At 60.3% G+C, this 15,610-nt stretch overlaps 1 protein-coding gene across 1 annotated transcript; it reads right to left on the bottom strand.

Annotated features, from left to right (window-relative positions):
- Positions 1 to 3,196: 3,196 nt before the first annotated feature.
- MYL9 (myosin light chain 9) lies at positions 3,197 to 11,925 on the bottom strand. Its single transcript, XM_032127008.1, has 5 exons — positions 11,890 to 11,925; positions 10,844 to 10,918; positions 5,448 to 5,651; positions 4,223 to 4,384; positions 3,197 to 4,055 (listed from the first exon to the last, which is right to left on the bottom strand). Exons 3-5 carry the CDS (start codon positions 5,629 to 5,631, stop codon positions 3,883 to 3,885), a joined length of 519 nt encoding a protein of 172 aa, XP_031982899.1. The 5' UTR covers positions 5,632 to 5,651; positions 10,844 to 10,918; positions 11,890 to 11,925; the 3' UTR covers positions 3,197 to 3,882.
- Positions 11,926 to 15,610: the final 3,685 nt, after the last annotated feature.

Here is a 15,610-nt window from a genome sequence, read left to right as displayed (position 1 = left end):
GCTGTTTTAGTCTTCCACCGAATTGATACAACCGGGAAATGGTCCCTGGGCTCAAACACCCGCCCACGGGGCCACGAGTCCCCCCCCACCCCGCATCCCTCCACCCCCCCTTGCTCCCCGGGCTGGTTGTGTGGAAGCAGCTTTGGAAAAATCCCATTGGTGCCAGAGTGGAGCGCGGGAGGAGCCCAAATCCCTGGGCAAGCCCAGCCTGGCACAGGAGCCGGGGAGCGCCCAGCTGATGGGGAGTGAGGAGCCTCGGGGATGAGGGGCCAGGGAAGGGGCTGTGGTGCATCTCCCTGCCCTTCCCATCACGAACGCGTCCAGGCTGGGCCCTGCCCAGGCCCATTGACATGATAATACTATTAAACTTCAGCAATTTGAACAACAATCAGCCAACAAGAGCCTGAGGGGGAATGCTGGAAACCCAGGGGGATTCTGGGAACCCCAGGGGGATGCTGGAAATCCAGGGGAAGCTGGAACTCCCAGGGGAAGCACTGGAAATCCAGGGGAAGCTGGAACTCCCAGGGGGGTGCTTGGAACCCCAGGGGGATGATGGAATCCCCAGACAGCCTCCCAGGGTACCGACCCTTCCCAGACAGGACTCTCTCCATCCTTTGCCCACCCTCTGATATTTAATCTGCATTTTTAGCAAGGAAAATTGGATTTGTGGTTGGCTGTGCTGGCTGTTTGCTGCCACCCTGCCCTTGGGGCCACTGCTCCAGCAGCAGGTCCTGCTCCCTGCTCAGGGCCACTGCACCTGCTGCAGGCTGGGATTCCCCCAGTAGGACTGGTCCTGGGAGCTGGGCACTGCAGCCCCTCCATCTCCTCCTGCCCCTTCCCTTGGGGAAGCTCTGCTCTGTTTCCTTTCTGGAGGCTGTAGGGCAGGACAGACCCTCTCTCAGCAGGCACTGCTGTGCCCTTTTCCTCTAACCTACATCTCTGGACATGGCGAGAGGAGCTGTGGGGACACCAGGATGGAGCTCACAGCACTGGAGAACAGCAAACACTCTGGGGTCAGGGGGTCCTGGGCTGCACTGGGAGCTGTGTCACAGCCGGCGGAGGGAGGGGATCCTTCCGCTCTGCTCCACACCAGTGAGGGCAGCCCTGGAGTGCTGGGCCCAGAGCTGGGCTGCCCAGTACAGGAGACAGGGACAGACTGGAGACAGTCCAGCACAGGGCCATCAAGGTGATGGAGGGACTGCAGCATCTCTGCCATGAGGAGAGGCTGAGAGAGCTGCGACTGCCCAGCCTGGAGCAGAGCAGGCTCAGGGCATCTCCTCCCTGTGGACAAATACCCGGGGGGAGGCTGCAGAGGGGATGGGGCCAGGGACAGCCCCAGGAGCCACGGGCACAGACTGACACATAGGAGGGGCCCTCCGAGCTCAGGACACACTTCTGCACTGGGAGCAGCTCTTCTAGACTGACCAAAAGGGGGTTATTTGCCTACCTTGGTGTCCTCCTGCCCCAAGCGAACACTTCTGAAATGAATGTCTTTATTTTGCTGCTATTTAATACCTTTGAAATGAGTCAGGTCTGGTCCACCTGCTGCCTCTGCTGCTTCTCATGCAGCCCAAGTACAGCTGACTTTCTGGGCTGCCAGTGCCCATGGCTGGGTCACATCCAATTTGTCACCACCAGCACCCCCAAGTCCTTCTCGAGGGCTGCTCTCCACCCAGCAGCCCCAGCCTGTGCTGGTGTGGGGCTGCCCTGGCCCAGGTGCAGGACCCTGCACTTGGCCTGGCTGAACTTCATGAGGTTCACATGAGCCCAGATAGTTCTGGGGTTTCAGAGATCCATCAAATCCCAGAATGGTTTGGGTTGGACAGGACCCTAAAGCTCATCTCACTCCACACCTTCCACTATCCCAGCTCGCTCCAAGTCCCGTCTAACGTGGCCTTGGACACTTCCAGGGGTGGGGCAGCCTGGGAAACCTGAGCCAGTGGAATAAGTTTATTTACTCTTCCCACATGTACCCCAGTGTCCAATAACAAATTTGTTCTGCTTTGCTGCCTCAGGGTTGAAAGTCCCACGGTGCCACCACAGCCATGGCAGTGAAGGGGCAGCTCAGACCGAGCAGTTTTGGGAGCTGCTTGAGGCAGCACCTCTGACAGCTGCAGGCTGGAGCCTGTGGCAGCTCCCAGCTGGGACCAGCAGTAAGTCCATCCCACTCCTGGTGCTGCGGGGATCTGGGCTGGTCACACAAGGTGATCCCTTGGGGTCAGGGGGGCTGAAATCACTCCTGGATGCAGCTGCCCCAGGAGACGATCTCTCCACAGCTCCAGCATCAGCTCCTCTGCCCCAAAGTGATGTCTGTGGGATGTTCACTTTGCTGGGTGTCCCAGTGAAGGAGGTTTCATAAAGCATCCCACCCTCCAGCAGCCTTCAGGCCTGGGAATTCTCTCTGGAAGTGGGACAACTGTAGGTTTTCCCTAGCACAGCAGGGAATTAGGGAAGAAGCTTGGTACCCATGAGGCTGGAGGTGGGCTGGTTTGGGGCTGCTGCTGCAGAGCACAAGCCCTGACCCTGGGGATCTCCCTGGAGATCACAGGTTCAGCCCTTCATATCTGACAATTTAGTTCCTTTTTCCTGTGTTGGTAGTGCCTACAAAATAGAAGCACTGGGGCCAAGGAGAAGCTTTTCATTCATGGATCATCTCCCAGGTGAGAGAGCATCATCTGGGGCCTGGCAAGTCTCTGATGCCTCTGATCCCAGCATATGCCCATGGAGCTCCCACAGACCCTACCCAAGCCTTCCCAGCACTGGGAGCATCTCTGCCATGCACTATGCCCTCACCAGGGTTTGTAGTTTTGTCCCCCCTTTTGGATAAAGAATTGTTGGAATCTCATCCCTCCCTCCAGGGCAGGGAGATGGGCTGGCTTCAAGCAGCATTTTACAAACACAGCTTCACAAGGTGGGAGCGCCCCATGCTCCCACACCCTTGTCAGGGTGGTGACAAATAACCAAACCAAGGGGACAAACCCCCTCCCCATTTCTTACCCTCTCTGTCTCTTGCCCTCCCACCCACCCAGGGTGACACAGAAAGGCAGCCAAGCCCCTGGGACCCTGGATCAGCTGATGTGGGGAGCATGGTCAGCACCTTGCCAAAGTGTCTCAGCCCATCCCGACACGAGGGCGAAGCAGAACGAGCTTCAGCCCACCAGCTAACGCAGAAAATGATGCTCAAGCTGACTTTACATCATTTGAGAGCAATTTGGTTTCAAAAACAGGCTGCCCCACTGGAAGGGGCCCTGACTGACAAGGGCAGCAAGGTGAGGAGGTGCAGTGCCCAAACCCACCTTCCCAAAGCCCCAGGCACAGCACGGCACTGGTCACGAGGGAGCCACACACAGCACAGGTCTGTCACACCCCTCAGGCTTTACACACCCCTTCAGCTTCCCGAATCCCTCAGATCTCAGGCTCTAAAGCCATAAAACAGCCAGGGAGGAGGAACAAAGTGGGGGTTCTTTCCTGAAAGGGGAGTGTGGGAGGAGAGGAAGAGATGCTTTTCCTCTGTGCTATGGCCCTGAATTGGGCTCGCTCAGGCTCAAGCCAGCCCAAATCCCAGCAGACCAGCGGGGGATGCTCACCCCAGCCCTGGGACCAGTGGCATGGTGGCTTTGAGGGGTTCAATGGCTGCTAGGGGGGGGAGGGGTCACAGCCAGGCTGGGGGGCCCAGTGGGTGAGCCTGTGGGTGGGAGACGTGATGGGAGGGAAGGGCTGGATGGGCACACAGTGATGGGAGTGTGTCCCCTCCAAGCGTGTCCTGATGGAGAGTGATGGTCCTGGGAGGTGTTTCCTGGGAGGAATCTGGGGCAGCAAGGGGGGGACAAGGGGCAGGGAGTGTGCACAGGATGAGGCAGAAGGGGTGAGTGGCCCTGGGCTCTAATCGTCCTTGTCCTTGGCCCCGTGCTTCAGGATGCGGGTGAACTCCACGTAGTTGAAGTTGCCCTTTTTGTCGATGGGCGCCTCCCGGTACATCTCATCCACCTCCTCGTCGGTGAACCTGTCCCCCATGGTGGTCAGCAGCTCACGCAGGTGGTCCTCGTGGATGAAGCCTGCAAGGAGGGCAGGGGACGGCGTTGGCAGGGGGCAGGAGGAGGGCTGAGCACGGCCCCTTCCCCACCTGTCCCAAAGAGACCCCGCTCTGGAGCTGTTCGGGGACCATTCCCGAGGGTTTGGCCAGCCCTCGGACTGGCTGCATGGCGGAGGGGCTGTGCTCTACCTGACGCCTCCTCGTCGAAGCAGGCGAAGGCGTTGCGGATCACGTCCTCGGGGTCGGTGCCGTTCAGCTTCTCCCCGAACATGGTGAGGAACATGGTGAAGTTGATGGGCCCCGGTGCCTCGCTCATCATCCCCTCCAGGTACTCGTCAGTGGGGTTCTTCCCTGCGGGACACAGGCAGGGGGTGGATGCAGGGCCCTGCTCCCCCAGCTCCCATCCCTGGGCTCAGCCCATGCAAACAGCTGGAAGGGCTTTTTTCCATTGCAAATTGATCTGCTGGTTCTTGTTCACCCACCCCATGAACATGGATTTTCTGCAGCGCCCAGTGCTCTCCCCTCAGCACCTCTCCCAATGCTTTCATCCACACCTGGGAACAAGCTCTGCCTCGGGGGAGGTGCAGTTATTAACTTGCAGTTATTGGAATGAAACCCATGGCTTTTCCTTCCCCTGGCAGCTCCGAGGAGAGGGGCAGCCATCTCCTCACACAAGCCTCATGCTGCTGATGTCCCTGGCACTGCTCCCACCACGGGTGCACCAGGGATGGTTTAGCTGCTCTGCTGAGGTCCGTGCCCCCAGCACCGGCCTCTCTCTGCTCCCAGAGCTCTGGCTCACCAGGAGGAGCGAGATCCCTCCCATGGTCGGGCAGGACCTCCAGAACAGGTTTGGCTGCCAGGTCAATCATTGACAGACCTCCCGAAGCGCAATGGAGGTACCGCCGGGAGTGGGAGGAGGGAGCCATGGTCTGCAGCAAAGGAGAATGGCTTGGGGCAGGGAGTGGGCACAGACCTGCAAGTCTCAACCAGTCCAGGTATCTCACCAGCACAGAGACCAGCCTGTGTCACCCCAGCTGAGAGCAACGGGAGGGCTTTGTTCCACAGGGGACAGCCCCAGTGACACTCTGGGGTGAGACTACTCGCACACTCCATGGCTGCAGCTGGTGGCTGCTCCCAGGGCAGAGCTTCTCCAGCCCCGAGGGTCTCTTCCCTTCTCCTGAGTGCGCCTGTGAGCAGCACACAGAGCTGCTGCCTGCCCTTGGATGCCTCACAAACACCCCATCTGTGCTCAGCTGGTGGAGCAGAGAAATCCTCCCCCAGGCTTTGAAGCATCCCAGCACAGCCACTGTCCAGCACTGGGCATGGGCACGAGGTCACCCTGCAGCTCTCCTCGCTGCTGAGGTGTTCCTGGGGGCAGAGGGGCCCACGGGGCACGAGGGCAGAGTGTCCTCACCGAGGGAAGCCAGCATGTCGTGCAGGTCCTCCTTGTCGATGAAGCCATCACGGTTCTGGTCGATCATGTTGAAGGCCTCCTTGAACTCCTGGATCTGCGACTGGTCGAACATGGCGAAGACGTTGGAGGTGGCGCGCTGGGGGCGCTTTTTGGTGGTCTTGGCTTTGGCACGTTTGCTGGACATCTTGGTGGCTGGGGGGCTACCTGGGGGCAGGAGCATCAGGAGGCTGAGCTGGGGGGCCAGGACAGGGACACACTGCCCCTGGCACCTCCAGTCCTGTGCCTCAGTTTCCCAGCTGTCACACACTTCGACAACACAGGGAGATGAGGTGGTCATAGGGTCAGACATGGGGACAGGCAGGACTTGAGCTCTGACGAGTTCCGTGGGCAGTCATGGAGCAGGCAGTGCTCACTGGCTCCCCTTCCCCAGGACTGTCCCCCAGGGGCTGCAGGCAGCCTCCAAACCCACTCACTGCCTGTCCTCTCTGCATGTCTGGGCACAGGGAGAGATGCTCAGCCCAGCACGGGGCTGGGTGCCAGTCCCGGGGACATGGGGATGGATGTCTCAACACTTCCGGCACTGTGGCCATGCCCCTCCAGTCTCCCCTTGCTCTGGCAGGCTCTCCCAGGCCCAGCCCAGCTGCCAGGTTGGTGGGTCAGCCTCGCACCCTCCATGCTGTGGCACAGAAGCAGCCCCAGCACCCAGCAGCCAGCAGGGAGGGGTTATCTGCTCCAGGCACATTCCTCACATACCACTGCTTCCCATGCCCCTCCATCTGTCTGTCCATCCATCCATCCATCCATCCCACCTCCCAGTGGGTCAAAGACCTCTTGCTGCTGCCCTCCCTGTCCAGGTGCCCCCCACCTTGCCCGGGGAGCCCATGGGAAGGGCCCCGAGGCAGAGGAGAGAGGGGACCACTGGCCTCGGCGGGCTGCAGAGCCGGGAGAGGAGCCAAGCAGCCCCAGGGCCGCAGGGCACTGAGGATGGTGCTGACGAATGCCAGGAGAAGGGGGGCAGCAGTGGGACAGCCCCACCTTTGGGGACACAGCTGGGGCAGTGTGTGTCCCATGGGGAATGGCACAGGGACCACGCGGACCCCAAGCACCACCGAGGCAGGACGACAGCAGGAAAACCTGGTTCTTCCAAGGTGGGGGTTCCTGTGCCCAGCCAGAACTGGGGCCCCCAGCAGGAACAGGGCTGGAGCAGAGAGCCCACTCCCACCCCAGGATGGCATCCAGGCCCCCTCAGTCTCCGAGCAGGGGGTCGGTGGCATCCCCACGCTGGCAGAGTGGGGGTGCAGCCAGGGTTTGGGACACCCTGCTCCATGGGAGCTCAACATGCCCACCATGCTGCCTGACAGGAGGATGCTCAGGTTTCTCCCAGGGGAATCCTGCCAGGCTTAGCCCAGCAGGATGGCAGCAAAGCCCAGCTTGGCCTATGGGACAGGCTGGCCTGAGGTCAGCCCAGGGAAGGGACACTGCTCCGAGCCCTCGTGTTTGTGCCGCAGCCATTCCTCCCTCACACACAGCCCTGGGCCTCCTCCAGGCCAGCGCCCGGCTTGGGGAGCAGCTGCAGGGGCAATGGCAAATGAACGGGCCCTGAAGGGATTCTCTGGTGGAAGAGCAGAGTGTCAGTCCTGTGCTCTGTGTGCCCCGTGCCTGGTGGGCAGCAGGACCTCAGCTCCTCATCAGTGCCCTGGGATGGAGCAATCCAGGAGCCACATCCTATCTCATGGAGACACACCCCAGTGAGCTGCAGGCCAGGACTGTCCCTGCTGGGCTGGACACCCTGACTGGGCTGCTCTGGGATCTGCTTCCCAGCTGGGTCCTTAGTGCTGACCCCAGGGGGACCACGGGGTCTTGGGGAACATCCTCTGCTGCTGGCATGGACCAGAGCAGAGCAAACAGCCTTCAAAGAGCCTTCCCCTGCCCTCCCCACACCAGAACCACTCTCCAGGTCTCTCCTTCCCCTCCTGCTATCATTCTCTCAAGGGGTAGCAGAGGCAGAGGCTGGGGTAGGGGACCACCAGCCTGGTCCTCAGCCTGCTGTGGTCTCCAGGTTCCCAGAGCTGGGCTGTGCTGGAAGGACATTCCAGGGGCATCAGGCAGTGCCAAATCACAGCCCAACACACCATGGTGACCAGCCAAGCTCAGAGGGGGCTGGGCACTCTTCCCACACCCTGAGAATGCTCTCATCCCACTGTGGGAGCACCCACCAAGTCCAAGCAAGGCCCTTCATCTGCAGGGGACATCCCCCATGTCCCCAGGAGTCCTCCCTCATCCCCCATATGCCCCCCATTCCAGGATGGAATCCACACCTCCCTCAGCTCCCTCCTTTGTGCCGAGCCCAGCACCTGACAGCAGCCACCGAATCCTCCCACATCCCCCGAACCCTCCATCCCTTCCCAGTCCCCAGGAAAGAGATGTTTGTCACCAGCCAGCCAAGGGGAGCAGCAGGGCTGGGGAGCCCAGCTGTGCCCACACTGGGTGAGCAGGAGACCTCACCTCCCCGGTCCATCTCTGCCTGCTGCTTCCTCCAGCACCACAGAGCTCTTTGCAGCAGGTCAGCCCCTCTCTGCATGCCCTGCCAAGCAGCAGTGACACCCCAGGCAGCGCGTGCTGCTGACATCCCTCGGCTCAGTTCAACACCACAACTCCACCAGGCCGAGTCAGAGCCAGAAATAAAAGCTCTGCTGCTGGCCCATGGCACTGGGCTCAGCTTTCAAAGCACATCAAATTATTAGCAGAATTATTAGCAGAAGACTATAGAAATAAGCAGGAGTTTTGCTCTCACCGCATGAATTGATATTATCCAAATATTTACCCTGCCCTGACTGTGACCAGCAGCAGCATGGCTTGGCAGCCTCTCCACAGAGACAGTGCTCCTTAGCAGCATTAAGTACGATTTTGACAGCAGATGGATCTGCAGTTTGATCCAGAATGCGCCCTGGAAAGATGCTCAGTCCCAAGGTCCAGCTCAGTCGTTGCACCTCTGCTGTTTGACAGCTGCCTTGGGCTGCCTGGGACTTGGGAAGAGATTTTTGAGTCAGTGTGGGGAAAGGTTCCTGTGCATGGATTCTGTGCAGGAATCTGCAGCAAGACCTGATTCAGCTCAAGCAGTCCCTGCTCTGCACAAGGGCTTGATGGCCACGCTGCCCTGGTCCTCGAAGCCATGCTTTCTGGGATTCCCAGAAACTTGGCTCCCAGAGCATTGCAGGGAATGCCTGGCCATCGTGCCCTGCATGCTGGGGTGGACTTGGCTCAGACAAGTGGTGCAGCCACCAAACCTCCAGCTTCCTCCTCAGCAAGAGGGAGACTCACGGACACCGGTCCTGCTGCTGGCACCGCCCGCTGAAAGGCCCATCCCAGCACTGCTCCAGCCCAGGAACTGTGGATCCTGGGCAGCAGAGCCAAGGAGGTCAGTGCTGGGTGACACCATGACAGTCACAAACTGATCTGGTCCCCAGCTCACCAGCTGCCCTCATTCCCTTGTCTTTCTGCCACTGCTCCTGCCAAAACAATCTCCCAGCCTCCTGCAGTGGAGGCAAAATGATCTCCCACTGGGCTTGTGCCTCCCCCACCTGAGAGCCAGGCCCAAGGGACCATGGGGCTAACCTAAAGGGTTCATAAATTAGTAAATAGTTTAGTTTGAAAGAGGAAAGGACCCACTGTTATCAGAAATATAAACTGCCATGTGTTTCCTCCTTGGTAAAAACCAAGCAAGCAACTCCATCCTGGTGCTGCTTCCTGGCTGTGCTGGGGAGGGTGGGACAAGCCAAAGGGACATGGCAGTGCTGCCAGGGCAGCCCCAGCCCCGTCCTTCTCCCTTCTGCCTGCTTCCACCCTCCCCTGCAGCTCCTCCTGTGCTGCTCCAGCTCACTCTCCCAGTGGGAGCTCACTGCTGGGCTGAGGAGGCTGTGACAGGATGGGTGGCACGAAGGAGGAGTGGCAGGCAGGGGACAGGGCAGCTCCTCTGGCACAGGCAGCAGCCTATCCCCGTCCCCGAGATGTTCACACGTATCCAGCAGCTATGATCTCCCGGGATATGCTACCAAGGGTTTCCCAAGGGTGGCTCCTCAGAAGCTGCTCCAGCAGGAGCCACCTCTGGAAGTGCTGACGAGGCTGCAGTGGGGCTGCCCTGCCATCCCTGGCACAGCCAGGCAGGGACATCTGCTCCAGCAGCTCCTCCACCAGACTCTGGCAGCGAGGGGCACGATGTACCTTTGCTGGATGCTTTGGGCCAGGGAGGGAAAGAGTGATTCCAACAGCGTGGGCTGTCCCGAGGGACACTCCTGCAGGGCAAACATTGGCTCCTCATGGGGACTGTGGTTAAACCTCTGCCCAGAGCCACTTCCCAGAGTGAGCTGTGAGCACCAGCGAGCATGAAGCAGCCACGTTCACTGGTGGGCAAGCACTGGCCCCCCACCACACACGGCCACCCGGCAGCCCCGCACAGGCAGCAGGTCCCATCCCTCCTCCAGGGTGGCACGAGGGCCAGCGGGGTGAGGTGGCACAGGAGGCTGCAGGGCAGTGCAGCAGCCGGGACATCGTTCCACCCGCAAAGCTCTGCCATCCGCAGGCTCCTCTCCCAGCCCCAGGGCTGCTCCGCAGCACGGGGTGTCACGCTGGAGGAGGGAGCAGGGAGCAGCTCATCTTCCCTGCTTCATTTGTTGTTAAACCATCCCTTTCCTCCAGCACAGCCCTGCTCAGGATGCCCGTGGGATGTGGCACTGCTCAGCTTCACCAACGCGGGTTTCTGGTGCCAGGGGAGCCCCACTGCCAGCCAGAGGCACCGAGAGCTGCGGGAGGAGCAGCCCACTCGGCACTGCAGGAACGGAGGCGGCTGCCCTTCTGCTCCTTTTATGGCCTTATTGGAGATGGGAAAGGGAGCCTGGAGGTGAGAGGAAAGCAGAACCCGAGCCCTGGGCTGTGTCTCCAGTCCAGCAACAGCCACCAGCACAGATTCCAGGGAGGAAGGAGCAGGGCAGCATCAGGCAGCCAGAGCAAAGTGTGCAGCGACCCCGGGGATGCAGAGTTCATCCCAGCCCTCCCCCAGCTTCCACCAGACACTGGGGACCTGGCCAGGCCCACGCACAGCTGCGGGGCTCGGCTGCAAGCTCAGCAGATGGTTTCTGGACTAGATGCTTCCCACCAAGTTTAGGAGACAAGGACCTCACCATGTGACCCACGCAAACCCTTCCAAAGCACAAGTTCCGCAGCCTTCCACGAGGAGCCCTGGCACAGACACCCTTGGTGTGCCAAGCACCCAGCACCTTCCGATGCCCGGGGAGGCTGGGACATGGACCACCGGCACAAGGTCTTCATGGCCTCGGGCAATCAGCATAACGTGCCCTGGCCGGGGTTTGCCGTTTTCCCAGGGGAATTAAGGGGCTCACCTCGGCGGGGGAATGTGGCCGCAGCGCCTCGGAGGGGGGAGGTGACCGCAAACTCCTCCTACAAACGCACAGAGCCTGCCAGGGAGAGAGGAAAAAAATTCCAGCGACTGAAGGAACCCGACCATCTTTGGTCAGCAGCGGTGGTTGTTGACACTTGCGGATGTTCCACTCCAAAGAATTCAGCTCCGGCCACCGCCTTCTCCTACACATCCATGTTTTAGAGCTTCCCTGGCTTTTATCACAGTCGAAACATTTTGTACCAAAAGGGCACGCTGGGAGGGAAGCCAAGAGGACCTCAAGTTTTCATGGGAAAGACTAAACAAAACACAACATCCCTCTGTGCTTAAGGCTGAAGGAAATGAGCTAAATAAAGTTTTTCTGCCTTACAGAAGTTTATTGCCTGAAGTTGCTCCCAGGTCACCGGGGAGATATCTGAAGTATCACGCATGCATCTGGATCTTGGCTGTGGTCATCAGCAAAAGGACTTGGAGCAAAAGCAGATGTTCCAGACTGGAACAGTCTGAGAGATCAGGAGGTGGGTGAAGCTATGGGCAGCAGGATCCTCTCCTGCAGCTCTGCACTCCCGGGGAAGCCAGGATGTCCCAGCTCCAAGGCACTGCAGACAGTTACCTACACCTTGGCTCAGGACCAATCCTCGCCTGCCCTTACCGGGACATTCCTGCTGGGCCTGGCAAGAGGCTGCCCGGGTACAGGATGACCGGCAGGGCACGCCGGGGATCCGCCTGCCACCTCGCCCCGTTCCCAGGGCTGACCCCGGCACCGGCACTGGCACCAGCACCGCAGAGGTGGAGGGACGGCGGGGCTGCCTCCCTCTGCTCCTCGAGGCAGCCGGGCCAACTCCCCCTGCTCTCCCGGGACGGTCGGGGCTGTTCCCCCTGCTCCCCTCGGCTCCATCCCTCCCGCTCCATCCCTCCGGCTCCATGCCTCCGGCTCCATCCCTCCCGCTCCATCCCGCCCGGGCCTCCCGTGTCCCCCCGCGGCCGCTCGTTCCCGTCCCGGGGCGGGTCCCGGCGGCGCCGCCTCACCTGTCCCGGAGCGGGGAGCTGCAGGAGCTGCAGGAGCTGCAGGAGCTGCAGGAGCTGCAGGAGCTGCGGGAGCTGCGGGCTCTGCGGGACGCGGCTCCGCGGGGCGGGCGGGCTCAGGGTCCCGGCCCGGCCCGGCCCGGCCCATACAAGGCAGAAGAATGCGGCGGGGCCGGGGCGGCGGGGCCGGGGCGGCGGGACGGCCTTATATAGACGTAAGGAGCGGCCCACGCGTGCCCCCGGCCCGCGGGGGATGCGCAGCGCCCGGCGGCACCGGGGATGCCGCGCCCTGCGGAGCCGCGGGCACCCGCGGGTGACGCTGCCGGGGACACGCGGGCCGTGGTTCGCCCTGAGCTCCCCGGAGCAGCTCTGGCTGCGGCGCGGCAGGTCCCGGCTGGCAGGCATGGAGGACCAGGGCCCCTGGGGTTCCGTGGAGAGGCCAGAGAGTGTCCACAGGCTGCACCACGGGTGGCCTCTGTCAATGGTCCCTGTAGCCACGCAAAGGGAACAGTGGCTGGAAGGGTCAAGCAGCCCCTCAAAGGGCCTCTAAAAAGTGGCCTGGAGCAGAGAACAGCTGGGGAACTGCCCCGTTCCCAAGCAGGGATCCAAAGCCTGGAGAAACAGGGCTGGGGAGCTTCTAGCCTTCACCTGAGGCAGCACACATGCTGGTCCTGGGACACCAGGGCAGCAGGTCTTGCTCACATTTCCTTCCCATCAGCAGTCCTGAGCCTCATCACAGTCCTGCAGGCACCAAGAGGAGCTCCTGGTCCTGTGGGATCCCCCTTGGGAGGGTGATGCCCCTCCAGACATCATCCCAGAGGAGATTTGTCTTTGTTTTGTGGGGTCCCACAACACTGGGGGCTGAATTCAGCCTGCAGAGGAGCAGGAAGGTGGGAGAGGGAGACACCAGGCACACTTCTGAGAGGGAGTGTTCTGGGGACCCAACCCTGAGTGGGCAGCCAGAGCAGGACTGCTCTGCTTAAGCATTCCCAGGAGCTCCATCGCTGCCCATGGAGATGGAACTTGAGGGTGAGGACCAGACCCCGATCAGAGGTGCTGAGGGGACAGCATGGAGCACACAGGCTGCACTTGCAGCAACACAGATGAAGAACAGAAATGAGCAATGACACAAACTAATCTTCAGCTGCCATTCTCCTGCAGGGCATCACTGCAAACAACAGCTAAAAAGCAAAAAAAATCCTGTTTCAACCCTGACATGGAAGCAGTGGCCGTGCCCTCTGGCAGCCTGGCCAGACCCTGCCCAGGGCACAGAGTTTGTTCCCACTGGCTCAGAAGACCAGTGACCTGCTCTGCCAAGAGCCTGCCCAAGTTGGGGACATCCTACCCATGTCCCTGTGCTGCTTGGATGAAATGTGCAGGGGCATTGCCTCCTCTGGGGAGCCACAGAGGTTCCTGACCCTTCACTGGAAGCAGGCGTCCTGCCTGCAGCCCCTCCAAAGGCCAGGCTGTGGGATCAGAAGCCAGCAAAATGCAGGAATAGAGTTGAAAATGCTGCTGGATGCTATGCCAGGGCAGAGGCAAGTCAGGGAAAGCACAGAACCTTTGTCATGCCTGTAAGCTGGACAGGGGGACCCCAGAAGGTTTGTCTTTTTAATAAAAAATATAAGAAAAGAGAGAAAAAAAGAAAAAAAAAAACAAAACAAAACAAAACAAAACAAAAAAAAAAAAAACCACAAAACAAAACCAAAAATCCACCAGGAGTCAGCCAGCCCGAGCTGCCACCCTGTGGCTGGTCCCAGAGTTTTCTGTGCTGGAGAAGCCCAGCCTCAGCAGGGTCCAGGTGTTCCCAGGAGCCCAGCAGGAGCCCAGGAGCCACCTCCAGCCTCTCCGGGGTGGCTGCTGTCCGTCACTGAGCCCTGCTTTCTCGCCACTGGGCAAGTGTCCAGCCTGACCCCTGCAAGGGGAGCTGGTGAAGAGGGGCTGTAGGCACGTGGCAGCTCCTCACAGCTGTCCCTTGAGCCCCATCCAGCCCTGCCTGCCTTCCCCTGCCTGTGCCCAGGGCTGCTCATGTTATCCTCGTGTCTGCCAACACACATCCCTTACCAGCGGCCTGTTTGTACCCTCTGGCACCTCTCCTGCCTCCCTCTTCCAAGCCCAATTTTAATTTGCTTCTCTCTCTCTGTGGATCAGGCAATGGAAATGGAGTAAAGCAAGCCATTTTTTTTAAGAGTAGGAATTTTAGGTCAGTTCCCTGACCAAGTGTCTTCATCACCATGCAAGCGTTTCCAGCCCTGTGACTGTTTCCACTCTCCGCAAGCACCAGAGGAGTGTCCTGGGAGCAGGGCTGGAGCCAGGACATGTCCGGCCTGGCCCTGCCGTGGTGTAGGGGTCAGAGGCAAAGGATCTGCCAGAGACACAGCGATGACCCTGCACTGCATGTCCCCTTCCTGGTCATGCCACGTGGGTCCCTTGGCTTGGACCAGCCTCTGGCTTCTGGCAAATGCCCAAGGGGCTAGAGGTGATCAGGGGCCTGATGGCCTTGCAGGAGCAGGGCAAGATACTTGTTAAGTCCATAAGTATCTTGCATAATCTGTATTTAAATTACATGGCCCTGGCTGGAAGTGATCAGAGGTCTGGGACAGGGAGTCCTCTGCCTGTTTTCTCCTCTGTGCTGACCCCACACAGGGTCAGCCTGCACCCACGGGCTCCAGGTCCTGCTGGCAGCAAAGCAGCTGCTGCTGGAGCATTTGGAGCTGCAGTCAGGCTCTGGAGACACTCAGCATGTCGTGCTTACAGATCTGTGAGACAAAAAGAAATGCAGGACCTCGGGCCTGGGGTTTATTACTGGGGAAAAAGGAACAGTGAAGCTCACGGTGTGCCAGTGCCAGTGGGATGTGCACAGCAGGGGAGGGAGGAAGGGCTTCACACAGGGCACCTGGGCAGGACTCAGCTCCACTGGCACTGGCGAGGATCCCCACAGGATCCACGGCTCCCAGCAGTGCCTGGAGTGGCCCCAGCACTGCCAAGCTCAGCTGCCCAAGGGCACCTGGAATATTGTCAGTAAGGCCCCTCTCTGCACACATAATCACACACTGAGGAGGGTAACAGAGAGTGAGACCCAGCCATACACCCTGCCCACGCCATGCAGGAGTCGTTCCCATGAGGAGGGCAACTGGTTTGAGTACCACTGCTGCTGGAAGGCAAGAATATAAAAAAGAGTCAAATCTTTAGCAGTGCACATGTGATAACTCTATCCACAGCCCCCATATGTTCAGCTGCTCTAAGGGGGGATGAATAACCAGGTAAGAAGCTGCACAACCGCGAGTATTCTAAGGACTCCCAACCCTCCGGCCCTATGGCCCCAGGAAGCAACTGTGGAGCCTCCAGAGCCTGGCTGTGAACCGAGATCCCCACGTGGCAGCCGTGTTTGCAGGCTCAGTGACATCGCAGGGGTGCGAAGGGCTGCCCCCTCTCCCACCCAGTAACACTGCGACTGCTGTCCGGCCCTTTCGCTGGGGAGTGGCATGGCATGGCCTGGCATAGCCTAGCCTAGCCTAGTCTAGTCTAGTCTAGTCTGGTCTGGTCTGGTCTGGTCTGGTCTGGCCTGGCCTGGCCTGGCCTGGCCTCGCCTCTCCCCTCCCTTCCCCTCCCCTCCGCCCCGCCCCGCCCGGCCTTGGCCCCTCTCGCCCGCCGTAGGGCGGCGGCCCCGCGCCAGTCACGTGTCCCGGAGGCGCGCGGCGATTGGCGGCGCGCGGGCGGGGCC

This window comes from Corvus moneduloides, chromosome 17 (assembly GCF_009650955.1).
Source record: "Corvus moneduloides isolate bCorMon1 chromosome 17, bCorMon1.pri, whole genome shotgun sequence".
Classification (NCBI taxonomy): Eukaryota; Metazoa; Chordata; class Aves; order Passeriformes; family Corvidae; genus Corvus; species Corvus moneduloides.
This window is presented reverse-complemented; position numbering and strand designations above follow the sequence as displayed.

Coding starts and splice junctions, on each gene's coding strand:
- MYL9 (XM_032127008.1), bottom strand. CDS start 5,631: ATGTCCAGCAAACGTGCCAAAGCCAAGACCACCAAAAAGCGCCCCCAG. Junction 4,385..5,447: donor CGACATGCTGGCTTCCCTCG/GTGAGGACACTC, acceptor TGTGTCCCGCAG/GGAAGAACCCCACTGACGAG. Junction 4,056..4,222: donor CTTCGACGAGGAGGCGTCAG/GTAGAGCACAGC, acceptor CCCTCCTTGCAG/GCTTCATCCACGAGGACCAC.